This window comes from Lingula anatina, chromosome 1 (assembly GCF_051362555.1).
Source record: "Lingula anatina isolate TDL-2025a chromosome 1, LinAna3.0, whole genome shotgun sequence".
NCBI classification, from domain to species: Eukaryota; Metazoa; Brachiopoda; class Lingulata; order Lingulida; family Lingulidae; genus Lingula; species Lingula anatina.
Window position 1 is genome coordinate 46,173,448 of NC_141767.1, and position 14,243 is coordinate 46,187,690.

Consider the following 14,243-nt stretch of genomic DNA (forward strand, 5'->3'; position numbering starts at 1 on the left):
CAATTTTAGACATCTAAACAATGGACGGGTTTAATATTCTCTACATTCTGAATTTGTCTACAGAAAACATAAAACTTAAAACCTATGAAAAAGTAAGCTAAAATGTGCTATTTAGCTATTTTTGTTTGCTACAATTCAGTATCACACTGCTTAAGAGATTAAGAAATATATCAAAATTCTCCTTACATATTCATTTCTTTCAGATAATCTGGGAAAACATGAATAAGTATTTTCTGTGTGACTTTTGTCCTAAAACCTAAAGAAACTTCAGTCAGTGATGCAATGTAAAGCACAACACAGTGAATCTCTTCTTATCAATAAATATGGGCAAATATATTGACAAAAAACTCTTGCCCAATATATTAAACAAGATTGTTATTGTATGCCAGAATGCAACATTTAAAAATATTTTAAAGAGATATCATAGAAACAATATGCTTCTATGTACAGCTGCTACCAGTTTTTGTATCCACGGCTGCAGTGTTATGATAAGTCCAATGGAAGAAAAAATGACAAGGAGTCCAAATCCCACACGATACATGATAGGGTCTCCCTGATAGGCTGAGGTGAAAGGATAGAGAAGCTGTCTTTCACATGTCTCCCCTTTACATATTGATGGGTTTATTCCAGCAAGATACCTGAAATGGCAGAACAAACAGTCAAGAGCATGAGGGTAAAACTGCACAATGTGGTAATAGAACTTGGGATACAGCAAACGATATGAACTAACACTGGTATAAGAGCAGAGGAAGTAGACTAGAGAATAGGTCACACAACTGATATTGGTCATGGATAAATGGCTATTATGTGACTGGGGGATAAATAAAGCTCACTGGTTAAGCAGCAGATCAGTTTAACGGGCCTGTTCGGAGAGACCAGAGACAAATTTCAAAGTTGCTAGATTTGAATATGTGACAGTTACTATAATATCAGTACTTACTTGATAGGCTGGACAGGTTCAGCAGCAGGCACCTTGACAAAGGTTACAGTACTCTGTAGCAGGAAAGACTGTACTAGGCCCTCTGTAGATACATTGGCACAAGCTGGACCACTGGCCCCCATACAGTCCATCTGCCACGTAGACAGGGAGTAACTAGACAACAGAGACATGAATATATAAATGAACAGTATAACAGAACCCTCATGGACACATGCACAAATCCAAGGAATTGACTTAATTATTATTATTATTATTATTATTTTTTTTTTTTTTTGTGAAACCGGGGCCAGGGGCTTTCCCTCTCACCTGACTTTAGCCCCTACAATCTGCTTGATGTACACAGCATCCTGTCTGCCAACCTCAGCATACATGATGACCACATGAATCCCTGTAGGTACACTCTGGCATACACCCTCCACTTGGTCAAACAGGTTGTACTGGTGGATCTCTTCTGTAACATTCTCTGTCATATTGGTTGTGCTAGTGGTGGTGTCCATTATGGACGTTGTCTCCTGTTGTGCTGTGGTCATCTCAACAGTGGTTGAGGGTAGTTGTGTGGTCACAGTGCTTGCATTGAACTGTATAGATTCTCTGTGAAAATATTAATTAAATTAAGTTTTTTTAAATTGTTTTGTATATGTGGAATTAGACACTGACCAAATAATTATATTCACTTTGCCAAGACTTCAAAAGCACAAAAAAATAAATTGCAATAACAGGGATGTGTATTGGTCAGTATAAAATCTGAAATCTGGGAATTACCCCGAATAATTACATGAAATGAATTCAATGAAAATTTACAACACCTTTCATAATAACAAATCTGTTCCAATTCTGACAGACTATTTATTTTCTGTACCTGAGAACAGCTACCCAATCTTCCAGATTGGCCCTGTCTGGATTTCCAACAGTGGCAATATACTGTGCTGACATAAGCTTGGTCTGCTCTGCTAGAATTAGTTCCCTGAAGGAAAAGAGAAAAGAAATGCAAAATTGCTCTACAAATTGTACTTGATTACCTCTGGGTGTTTGAGGACTGTGGAAAGAAAAATGTTGTGGTATGGACTTTTGTGAAAATTACAAAGAATCCTAAATCAAGGAAACGATGTAAACATATTGTTTTAACTGTCAATCATTCCTAATAAAATATTTTAAACATAAGCATAAAATATGGTCAAAATAGGTAGTTCAGGCCTGTAGCCAGGGGGGGTTCGGGGGGTTTGAAAGAACAGCCCCTTTTGTTAGGAAAAGGTCCATTTTGGATAAAATTTTATCTAGGTTCACATAAGTTTCATTGTAAAAGGTCGACTTTTTCAGAAAAAGAACCCCCCTTTCGAATTTGCTGGCTACGGGCTTGTAGTTTTCATTAACACTGACTATAAGTTTTTTAATTCGACTTAACGGGAGTAAACTCTCAATAATTTACAGTAATGAAACTTGATTTAAGCTCTGGTCTGTATGAACATTAATTAGTAGCCTTCATTGTACATGTGGATTACACACTTTATAACAAACATATCACACCTCAGTGAAGAACAATTCTTCAGCTCTTCTAGACCCAGTCTCAGTATACAGCTACTTGTGGCATCTTCTCCAAATGTTATTGTGTGTCTTGTAGCATGGTAACACAAACCACTTGGACCTGGGACAGAAAAACAGCTCATATTATAGTGTAGCCCACTTATAGTGACCATATATTAAAACAATGTTTTATTTTAATAAAAAAAATTAAATAGCAGTGATTTTAAAAACAAATCAAATTAGATATACCTTTTTTTCTGAAAACATGAAAATATCACCATTTGACTTAATATGACAAGCAATATTTAAGAATTTACCTATAATAATTAGCATCTATTTTACAATTAAAGAATTCTACTTATGATGCACCACCTTCTCTTGACATTTAACATTTTCTTAGCTAAATTTTAAAAGGCAAAATTTATTGACAAACAAACAACAAGTACCTGGTTTCCACAAGGCCAGTGCCTGAGTTAAATTGGCATCAACATAGCTAAAATCTGACAGGACAGGATCATACACTGGATTTCCACTTAATACAGGCTTCATAAAATCATAACCTAAACAGAAAACAAAGATGATAAAAGTAACAGAAAAACCAAAGACACTAATCATGTAATAAAAAATCTCATATATTATATAAAAAAAATGCTCTTCAACATCTGCAATATCTCTACCACAAAACATTAACATTTAAAATTCAGTCTTCTTAAAAGTAAACATCAAATTACTTTAATTTTTAATATGGAAATATTCAAATCTTACAATCTGAAAGCTGGGCAAAGATTTATTTCTTTTGTTTAAACCTTTCCACTATTCATCAAAGAGTTTTACAAAATTTCTCATAAAGAGGAAATCTTTGATCAGACCATATTTTTACTCCCTCTCCTCAAAAAATGAATCTTTACCTGGATTTCCAGAACGGTCCTCAAACTCCAACCTCTCTGTCTCATTATCTGATGTACTTGCATTCACATCCAGATAATCATGTATAAACCTCACAGTGAATACCTGGGTGAGAACAGTGGCACTGGTAGTGGTAGTGGTATTCTCCACAGTGTATGTCTCTTCTCTCCTAGGTATTGTGTTATTAACTGGTTGTGTCACATTCACCAAAGTCTGATTGACCCCAGGTGCTTCTGTGGTCATGTTAACAGTCTCATAAGATTCTGGTATCTGAACTGTATTAGTAATAGTTCTATTATAACTACGGACCTGTTCTAGGGATATATTGCCCAGTACAATGACAGCACTAATATTAACAATGTTCCCCATTTGCCAGTAGAAATCGTAGGTAACATTCAACACAGCATTCATGCAGGTATTTGTCGTCCTGTTATATTCGGGTATTGGGGGGAGAGTAAAACCATCATCCCAGACACATCTCTGTGCTTTCCCTACATCTGTAGCATTCTGTTCAATAATTACCTCAGAATAAGTAAAATTATTAGTTCCAGTTGTATTATCAAATGTTTTAAGTTCTCTGAATAAATACTTCTGAGTGGGCTTATAAAAATCATTCAAAGTCTGCTGTGATTTCACATAGGCTGATAAATCTTCCAAACAAAAATAATGTGTATCTACATCAGCTTCAGTGTTCATTGACTTCAATATGGCTGGCCTCTGTGGACAGGGTGGGTTGGTCAGTCTAGTGGACGTTATATAAGTCCGAGCATTCAAAGGAGAGCTTTCCTGACAAAGAGATTCAGTTAAGTGATGCACGCAGGATGAGTCTAAGTCTTTTAAGAACTGGACAGGGGCCGAGCTAATGCATTCTCCACTAAGTGATCGTTGAGGAATGGACAAGTACCCCTGTAGAACAGAGGATGTCTTGATACCATCTCCCTGCCTATAGCCAGGGTTTAATCCAGGAACTGTCTCAAATATGCTCTGGTCATCATTCTCCCTGAAAGAAATCAAGGGCTATGATAACAATTTCAATGACATTTACTTTCTTAAAATCATAATACAAGTTACCTCAAATACGTTTGCTGCACTATAGGTAAGCAGACAGAGAACATGCACCTTGAAAGCTGTAATTAGGCTATTATACTCAAATGGAAAGGCATATTACCTGCATTCTTATAACTAAACATCAGTAGAATCTTTATCAACAATACACAAGAATTAAGATAAAACAAAATCTTGAAAGAAAATAAGAAAGGAAAAACAAACCATCTTTGAATACTATTAAAACTGTTAAGAAAACTGCATAAGAAAAAAAAAACAACATAAAAACTCACTCAAATGTATAATTTGGCTTGCTGGAGCCAACTCTAGTATTAAATGCAGTGGTGGTTCTCAAAGCAGGCTCAGTCTGAAAGAACATGCCCAGCAAGGGGCTGTTCTCTTGGTGCACACACATCAATGGGAACCAATCCTCCTTATCAAACCTTGGGCTGGCACAGCTGTGGTCCACCACACCGCCACCAGATCCTCCAAACACACCTGGGAGACACTGAAAACTGGCAATGTCTGCAGAGGTACAGTCCTGGAAACCAGTAGCATTCAGGTTATTTAATATTTACATACAGTGCTTTGAAAGCAAACTGGCACAGTTAGGTTAATTTCCATTACGTCGTGCATAGAGCGTCCAAAACAAACCATGATCGATGCCATAAAAATTTCTTTAATTTCTTAACCAATGAAACTATCTAATATTAACTTATTAACTTCCCACATAAGTCAAATGGAAAGATACACCTTATACTAAACATCACATATTCAGTTCTTTACATCCAGAAATCTAGTCAAAGAACCCTTTAAGTTATAAAGTGAGCATTATTTTCCAGTAACGCATATAAACCACTTCCACAATGTACTTTTTTATACGGCTCAAATTCAGTGGACATGCCAAGGGATAACCCAAATTAATCACTCCATAAATGAAAAAGCTATAAAACTGCACCTTCTTCAATCTTTTTTTTTTTTTTTTTTTTTTTTTGTAATAAACTGACCTACTTATCCGACTCCCTTATTTTGTGCAAAAAATTTGAAATATAAGCACCATTACTTCACTTTCTATGCCTTTAGACATACGTAAACTCTGACTTACACTATCACAACAGCATCCAGTATCACAGTGGCCGGAGGTGAGGTCACAAGGACAGGGGGCTATCTCCACATAGGCAGGATTTGGGAAGGTACTCTCCACTGTTATGTTGGCACCAGCTGAATGTAATGAGCACAATGCTTTGACTAAATTGCATCATGTCTAACCATATAAAACAATTTATCAAATAGTCAATTAATAAAAATGGGGAAAATAATTAAGTTAATTCAATGCTAGAATGTCTGACACAACTTTTAAGCAACAATAAACAATTAGAACTTAATTCTGATCTTTCACAAATTTCTTCTAAAAATTCCAATTTACAAAAGTAGGCCTGAATCAAATCAAGATAAATAAAAACTGTTGTTTCTAAATATCCTTCGTTGTATCATCAAAATTTTAAAAGATATACACACAAAGGTACATAGAGCCTTTGTTCAACAAATAACTATTTGACTTAAGTATACATAATTGGTATTGCTGGTGGGCACTTACTGGTAGCCAATGTCCCATTAATAGCAGACAGTGGAGAACTGGTCACTGTGGCAATAAGTTCAGCAGTTTTCCCAGCAAATCTTCTAAAGTTACTATCCTCAGCACAGCATCTCACCAGAATTATTTCTTGTGTCTCCACTTCGGGATCTACTTTTCTTTCTATTATGACTTCTTTGACAATTTCATTGCTCTAGTAAATATAAAATAAAATTTAATTAAAATGTTAATCATTCAGAAAAAATATGTTTATATTCAATGATAATGAATATTTTCTCTATATTAGCATTAACAGCTGGAATTTTACATTAATTTTAAATGCTTAGCATTAGAACTTGGTGCTGATGTTTATGCAAAGGTACGTCATGATGAGTTTTCTTGTAAGGTTAAACAGTGCTGTGCTGTGTGCTAAATTTTCAAACATAACACTTGCATAACAAACCTGGTACTTGATAGCAAGACCCACTTAAACTACTACTTTTTACTAACCTCCAAAAGTAACAGACTAGTTCACCATTCATATTTACATAAACATTCCCTTGACACTCAAAAACCCATACCTGCCCAAACCTAACATCCTTACTGCAGTGTCTCATAAATAACATTATAACTCCAACCAAGAAGCAAGTTATTTTCCCCATTACTGATTATTACATGACATAGTTATAACACACAGCATCAATTTCAATATTACAATTCACATTAAATTTCATACTGAAAATACTGATACAGGTCTCTATGTTTTTTTTTCCTGTGGTCATTTTAACCTGTGAAACTAAAATTATAAAATGCTACCAAGACCCAAACTCCCAGAAAAAAATCAAAATTATTTTTTATTTAATAAAATTCAATCATTATTTATCTATCTATTTTCTTGTGCTTGATACTTTTCTTTTCAAAATTATATCAAACCACATACAGTTAAAAGTAAGCACAATCATGAAATATCAAATTTTAGACAGGATCTGGTTATGATGTTCATTTTCTACATGCCAAAGCTGAGTATTTAGGCTGTGCTGTGAAATGCCCAATTAGCAATTAAGTTTATGGAAAACAAACACCTAGAGACAGTGCCCATATCAAGAAAATCCCACAACTTGGCACTCCCCTTTCTGTGCCCTCTGCTTTAGCCTAAATACTTTCTTTTTCACTTTCCTTTTCTTATGATCTCTTTTTCTATGGCATCAAAACAACTTCATTAAACAAACCAGGAAGGTTTCTCATACTTGCCCCTGGCATTCAATGAGTCACATCTTTTTCATAACATTTGGATGAAAGAGTTACCTTTGTAAACAACATCTTTCCAAAAGTCACCTTACAAAAATATCCCAACAAAAGCCATTCCACACCAATAACCAATACTAAAAAAAGGAATACACAAAATGCCTGAGTAAACAAGGAAAAAGGAGAAATGGAAAAGAGTAAGACTAAAAGTTCCCACTTCCTTACTCCAAACACCATTCCGAGTGAGAGGGAGAGAAAGCTAGCTACCAAAAGAAGGGCTTCATAATGTTTTACAAGTTTTTAATTCTGTTTTATGTTTTAAGCTGTGTTTATGCTGAAGATGATTTTCCTGGTGAGTGGAGTTATATCTTAAAATTTTAATACCTTTGAAAACATATCTGTGTGATATTTATTTTACATAACATACACTGCACATTGTGAGACATCTAGTTTAAAATTATATCACCTGCATTATATCCGAGTCTCATTTTCTCTAGTCCTTGAATTATGAACATATGTAAATGTATAAGACTGTTTGGCTAAATGTAACTTATTTGCTTATATCCACACATAAACGGAAATATCTATAATATAAACAGGATGACTGATCTGCCCCTTTTATATTTGTCATTTTATGTTAGAATTAAACAAACTATTAAGTAAACCAACTATAGATCAAACAGCTTGGGCTAGATCAGAGCTGTCAAACCATTTCCTCAAACCGTTCCCCCTACCTAGAATACAGATTGGTATGCAGTATGTTGCAATATATTCTGATATTTTTTTCTTGTAAAAATCACCTCTAACGTTGCACTGAATGAGATCCGTTTATCATCTGATTTTTTTAAACACAGATACTGCTCAACTGAGGTACAATCAAACTGGGAACAATGTAACAGGCACAGTGACCAACCTACCACAGGCCAAAGACTGGGAAATCACCATTGACTGTCAGAATGTCATATGCAAAACTTTCCAGGTATCTTCAACTGATAATTTCACCATAAAATCTAATTAAATTGCCCTTTTAGAAATGATATTTTCTAGCAGTTGAAAATTGTTTTGACAAATATTTTGTAAAACTTATAGTTGAGAATAAACACTTATTTAAAACTGTGACTGTTGTAATGAAACCTTATTTTTTCCGCTATTTTAGATAAATAATGCACTAAGCACAAACCTCAGTCTTCATTTTGATGGTAAAGATACAGTTGTTATCAATGGTACAGAGTCAACAGATTTTGGTTTCCATGTTACCTCTAATGGCAGCAACAACCCTATACTTCGTATAACTAACCAGCGACAAGAAGGTAAAAACACAATATCTTTTACTGACAGAATTTTTTAATGCTTTGTCATCAGCAAGTTAAATTTTTGGCTCTCACTTTGTTGCCTTACATTACCACATATATGATAATTGTAAAACTTAGTGTATATATATATAATTTTATTTCATCTTCTTTTAGATGACTATCTTAGCTTTGGTTGCTTAAATGACGAACTAAAGTTGAAATGTCCAGCAGAACAAGTAATTCAGATTGAAAAGGCTCTTTATGGAAGACGTACCAAAGACAAACATAAGTACAACTGTGCCCCAAAAGATCAATGTTATGAAAATAAACCTGATGCAATCAAGGCAGCCTGCATATACAGGAACAGCTGTAATCAGATTAAAGTTACAGAGATAAATATAACCTGTAACGATACAAGTAAGGCAAACACAAACCTCCTCATTGCTTACAGTTGCTACAATGATACAATTTTTTCAACGACAACAACAAAACAGTCAACAGGAAACTCAAATCAAGCCACTGACTCAAACAATACAGTTACATACAGTTCCAACATGGCCACTAATACAGAAAGATCAAGCCAAGTCCCTGGTACACTGGTTACAGTTACAGACAATTCCACCACATCCATAGGTATGGAAATATCAAGTCAAACAAAAATGGCAACCATTTCAACAACTGAAGTCACATTTACTGCTGGATCAGGCTCTACCACAGTAACTGAACTTAAAGTGACCACAGATGAACAATCAATTTCAAGCACTGGCTATTCTGATGTTAGTTCTGGTCAAGAAGTCACAACCAATATGTCACCAGCGAGGAGTTCAGTTTCCATTTCATGGCTTGGCACAACATTACCAACTATACATGATGATAGAACAGGAACTGAAAACTTTGGTAGGTGCAACTATGAAGATAGTAATTGGAAAATCTACATACATTTACAATTTTTCAAACCTAAACTATAGTATTTAACTATTTATACTTGCTCTGCACTGTATAAATATATTTTTTTTTATATAACCATAAGGGCATTTTTTGAAATATACTTATATAGCAATAAGAAATCTGCTATTTATTTGAATATTTTAAAAATTATTTGTTGTATGTTTGAAAGACATTTTTATATTGGTGAAAAACAGTCCATGGACATTTCAGGTATGATCCTAGGCCTCAGTATTGGAGGTGGTCTACTGTTCCTACTTCTCACCAGTGTTGTGGCTTGTTTCTGCTGGTAATTCAAGAATTCAATAACTAACTAAAGATCGTTTTTTTTTTTTTTTTACAATATGTAAGGTTTTTTGCAACCCCCCAGATTGCAGAACATAAACACCTAATTTTTTATAAACCCTGCTTTCCATTCTGCAGTAGCTGTGTTAATTTTACAGTATTGTATAAACTTACATTCATAATGCCTCTCAATTATAGTCTAAAGTGATATATACAAACTATTCCTTATATATATAAAAATGAATAAAAACTACTTAATGATGAACTTTGCAGGAAAAACAGGTTATCGCAAAGGAAAGACACTGCTGGCAACAGGTTTGAACCTCTCTCCAGTTCACTGCCTGGTGAAATCGAGGTTTTTCCTTCCAGAGGAGAAGCAGTATTTATCAATAAATATGAGGAAATAGAAATTGTTCGCAAAGATCAGAACAAAACACCAGCAGTGCACTTGTACTCTTTTATGAACCCACAGTTCAGCTTTGTTCCACTGAAATCAGACAAAGTGCCAAATGGGGAAGAAAATGCTAGAGAGGGTGGTTCTCCATTGTATTCTCAGCCTGATAAAAGAAACAAGGTAGCTGATGAATCCCATGAAACAAAGGAACTACAAGAGGAGGAGGGGCATCATCAGTTGTCAACAGGAGACACTCAAGTTCAAGATGAGATCACTATGGTTGACAATGACCTTTACAGTAAAGGGGAATGACTCTGTCCTCTTTATCATCACAAAAATTAGTGACCTATTCTAACAAGTTCAGAGAGTCATTTTATATTCATATCAACTTCTAAGTATCTTTGCAATATTTTTAGCTAGGCAAAAATGTCATAAAATGTCATATCAAATAGTTAAAAACACTTTATTTTGTATTTTTTATAAAAACCACAAGTCCATTAAACAGGAAAGAGCTTACACACATAACACACACACATGCACATACACAAAATAAATATTAAAAAAGAAAAAAAAAAAAAAGACAGAAATTACACCAATAAAGAATCAATGCAATAACTTACCTGAAAAGTTGGATTTGTTGGTGAAATACTCCACTGATTGGTCACATTTGCTACTGGTGTTGTTGGCGGTGTTGTTGGCAGTGCTGTTACGGGCACAGCTGATGTTGCATTATCAGTACTGTTAACACTTGTTGTTGTGGATATACTTGCTGCAAAAGTTGGTGTTGTGGTTTGTTCACTGGTTGCATTCCCTACTGTTACATTAGCTGTAGTTGTGTTCATTATTTCAGTTGTAGTAGTTGGAGCTTCAGTTGTATTGGCTGTTAATGTTGTCATGTTTGAAGATGCAGTTGTATTAGCTTCAACAGTGGTGCTGTTGACTGATGTAGTAACTGAAATAGTTGTATTTTCCATCACTGGTGTTGTGGTTTCTGCAGTGCTATTTGCTGTACTGTTGCTTTGAGTAGTGCCTGCATCTGCTGCAATGTAAAACATAAGGCAAATTGCATCCATCTTTTAAGCATTATTGTTTTTTGTTTTTTTTTTTTTGGAAATTCACAAATGGCACATAAACAGTGGATCACAGTCAACTCGAACAATTAATCTATCTACTCAAAGAGTAAAATATTCTTTACTCAACTGAAAAGCATCATAAAAAAAGGAAAATTGTGCTTTTTATTTTTTGAAATTTCTGTCTATTTACTATAAAATGTTCATTTTATTATATCAGGCATAGATAAGATTTGTTTATGAAACTATCCACTTAGATGTATAAATACTTACCTGCAGAGGTTGTCGGAGTGGTAGTAGTGGTGGTAGTAACAGGACCTGGTGTTGAAGGTGAGGCTACTGGGCAGTAATTCTCCTGGGCCAGTGCTTTAGCCACACTAGTGCTGTTCACAGTCACCACACTGCATGTGAAGGCCACCTGCCCATTAACTCCAGCATCTAAAGCCAGGAGAGCCTGGAATGATATATAAATATATATATATATTGATAGATAGATAAGAATGTCTTTTGCTGATTCAGAGGTAACAGTGATTGAATGAGAAAAATTGTGATTAACAAGTTCATAACACCATCACTGAAAATATTGCATGCTATCTATAACTATTAATATTTACATACATTGTTCAAGTTATTTATAAATAGTACATTGTTCAAGTTATTTATAAATAGTATAGTTACTCGTTTCTAAGGAGAGAATGCATCACTTAAATCAAAGGATTTCACTGCCACTGGTCACAAAGCATAGGATAGAAAGCTCAAATGCATGCATAGACAATTAATTGTGTGAGTCACTTGACTTGTTCTGAATGAAATAAAGTAAAAATAAGAGCAAACACTCACAGTGAGTCTGGTCCCCTCAGTGTGTGTATACTGAGGAAGTAAGCTGACTCTGCCCTGGTCACGCTGGAACTGGGCAGCATCTGAAAAAGATAAAATGTTCAACTGTAATATATATATATTTATTATCTAACATACCCATGGTCAATATTTCTGTTGTTTTCCCCTCTGAAAACTGAAGTGTATGACTATTTTCATAATTCAAAGCCTTGAGACCAATCAGACCAAATCAGGTATAATGTTTTCAAATTTCAAATGATGAATGAAGAAGCTCTACTCTGATAATACTGGAAAAGTATATCAATATAAATTCCATTTGTCTAAAGTGTGCTGTTTTGTTCTATACCATTTGCTGTGTTCCTATCATACTGCCACCCGCTGCCGTCAGACTGTGCTGTACAGGTCACAATGATTGGAGAGACCACATTGATTTGAATGCCAGGGTTTAAAATGCTGTAGCTGACCTGGAAAAACAAATTAATTTTTTTCAAAAAATATTTTTGTCATAGGCTCTAACACTGTTCTGTAAATAATACTAATCAAATAATCTTACAACAAAATGAAATGATTCAATACTATGCAAATTCTGATTTCTACAACTATGGTGTTCATATTAGAGCTCTTAAGTTAGGAATCAGGATTTGGTAGTGATAAAAAACAAGATGTTGTTTTTCTACTTTAGAAATGTGACCAGCGGAAACAACAGGTATGTTGACAATATGAAGGCAAATTACCTTAATATTTATATATAAAACCAAATAAACAGAGTTACCTCAATACTAGTATCTCCAATCACAGCCGTGTGGTCACTTATACTTATATTCAGCTGACGCTGGTCTGTAACTGTTAGAAAATTTTATAAAAACATGAAAATTAATTTTGCCTTCATTCACAGATTTAAGTCAAAGAAAATATGTTTATTCCCACTTAAGGTATCACCAAACTGGCATCACATACAGATATTTTGAGATTTTTACGTTTCTTTAATCTGGCAATGAGATGATTTTAAAGTTTTCTTTTTGTTCTTTTTAAAGAAAAGTAAACGTTACTCAAAGTACACTATTTTCTGTCTGCTTTTGGATGGCTTTTATCAGTAATTTAGTACTCTGCTTTAAAAAAACAGAGTTTATACAAAGATCCCATGCTTGTGCAGAAACAGAGGTATTCAGTTTTTAAAAAGTGATTTAATTTCAGCAACAAGCCATTATTTGTGAAAACTTTCTTAGATAAAGTATGTTAACATACAGGTGGCTTTTAATATATCAGAAAATTATTTTAAGCTGTTTGTGTTAAAATGCTGCCAGACAAACCATGCACAGGTAGTCTTTAAAACTGAAGTGCCTTGTGGGTGTCTTTAAGTAATTAGTACCTTTGCCTTTTAATATTAAGTCACAGTGACAGAATGCAAAACTATTTTGTGACTTTTTATGCCTGAATAAATGCTGAAAATATAACTAAAAATTGTATCTGTTACAGAGAAAATTATTCACATGCCATTCAGCAATTAATCTAGTTGACAACATGGATCTTAGCATGGTCAGAAATGATATGATCAATAACTAATCAGTAGTAAAATGTACAGAAATATGTTTTATATCCATATACCATAATTACTGCTTTCATCCAACACCTCTGCTTCAACAGAACTGTCATGCCCAACACTTTCAATGAGATGTGCACTGGATTCTATACTTGAGACTGATGAATTATTTGGATAGATAAAACTGCTCTCCATACTGTTAGTAGTATATTCCGCCAGTGAATACCTTACGGTTTGGGTATCAGTCCTCACTGTCATGTTAAGTATATCTGTAGTTTTCAAAGCAAACATTTCATTGCCCTGTCCACTAGGCAAAATTAATGAAGCACTTATGTTATCCTCATGCACATCTTCTAGCAGATATATTTTAGAAAATTCTGCCTCATTGGTTGGTGGGACCTTTGTCTGCATACCAGCTTTACCTGAAGGATCTAGACTAGTTTTTTCCGGATCTAGACTAGTTTTTCCCATAGACTCAATGTTGAGTGGGACTTTTGTCTGCATACCACCTTCATCTACAGGGTCATGGCTAGTTTTGATAATAGAATCTGACACACAGCTTAAATTTTTTAAATCAATTTTTACACTTGGAACAACATTTTCACTTATCTCTGTCATATTTAGGGCATCTGCAGTTGTACGTGTTGCTGT

The 14,243-nt window shown here is 34.5% G+C and overlaps 2 protein-coding genes across 2 annotated transcripts in view; one reads left to right on the forward strand and one right to left on the reverse strand.

The window, feature by feature from the left end:
- Positions 1-14,243, reverse strand: part of LOC106153254 (uncharacterized) — a 19,226-nt gene continuing 4,983 nt past the window's right edge. The window contains exons 7-21 of the mRNA XM_013527111.2: positions 12,825-12,895; positions 12,399-12,516; positions 12,056-12,135; positions 11,489-11,669; positions 10,766-11,184; positions 6,009-6,198; positions 5,517-5,632; positions 4,705-4,952; positions 3,370-4,367; positions 2,908-3,021; positions 2,465-2,582; positions 1,800-1,904; positions 1,247-1,531; positions 941-1,093; positions 1-638 (exon numbers count right to left, since the gene is read on the reverse strand). Of these exons, the coding sequence (XP_013382565.2) occupies positions 422-638; positions 941-1,093; positions 1,247-1,531; positions 1,800-1,904; positions 2,465-2,582; positions 2,908-3,021; positions 3,370-4,367; positions 4,705-4,952; positions 5,517-5,632; positions 6,009-6,198; positions 10,766-11,184; positions 11,489-11,669; positions 12,056-12,135; positions 12,399-12,516; positions 12,825-12,895 (3,413 nt within the window). The 3' untranslated portion in view covers positions 1-421. The remainder of the gene's footprint in view (positions 639-940; positions 1,094-1,246; positions 1,532-1,799; positions 1,905-2,464; positions 2,583-2,907; positions 3,022-3,369; positions 4,368-4,704; positions 4,953-5,516; positions 5,633-6,008; positions 6,199-10,765; positions 11,185-11,488; positions 11,670-12,055; positions 12,136-12,398; positions 12,517-12,824; positions 12,896-14,243) is intronic.
- Positions 7,178-10,457, forward strand: LOC106153257 (uncharacterized). The gene is made up of 6 exons (XM_013527115.3): positions 7,178-7,581; positions 8,084-8,208; positions 8,386-8,539; positions 8,696-9,418; positions 9,680-9,755; positions 10,025-10,457. Exons 1-6 carry the CDS (start codon positions 7,515-7,517, stop codon positions 10,455-10,457), a joined length of 1,578 nt encoding a protein of 525 aa, XP_013382569.2. The 5' UTR covers positions 7,178-7,514.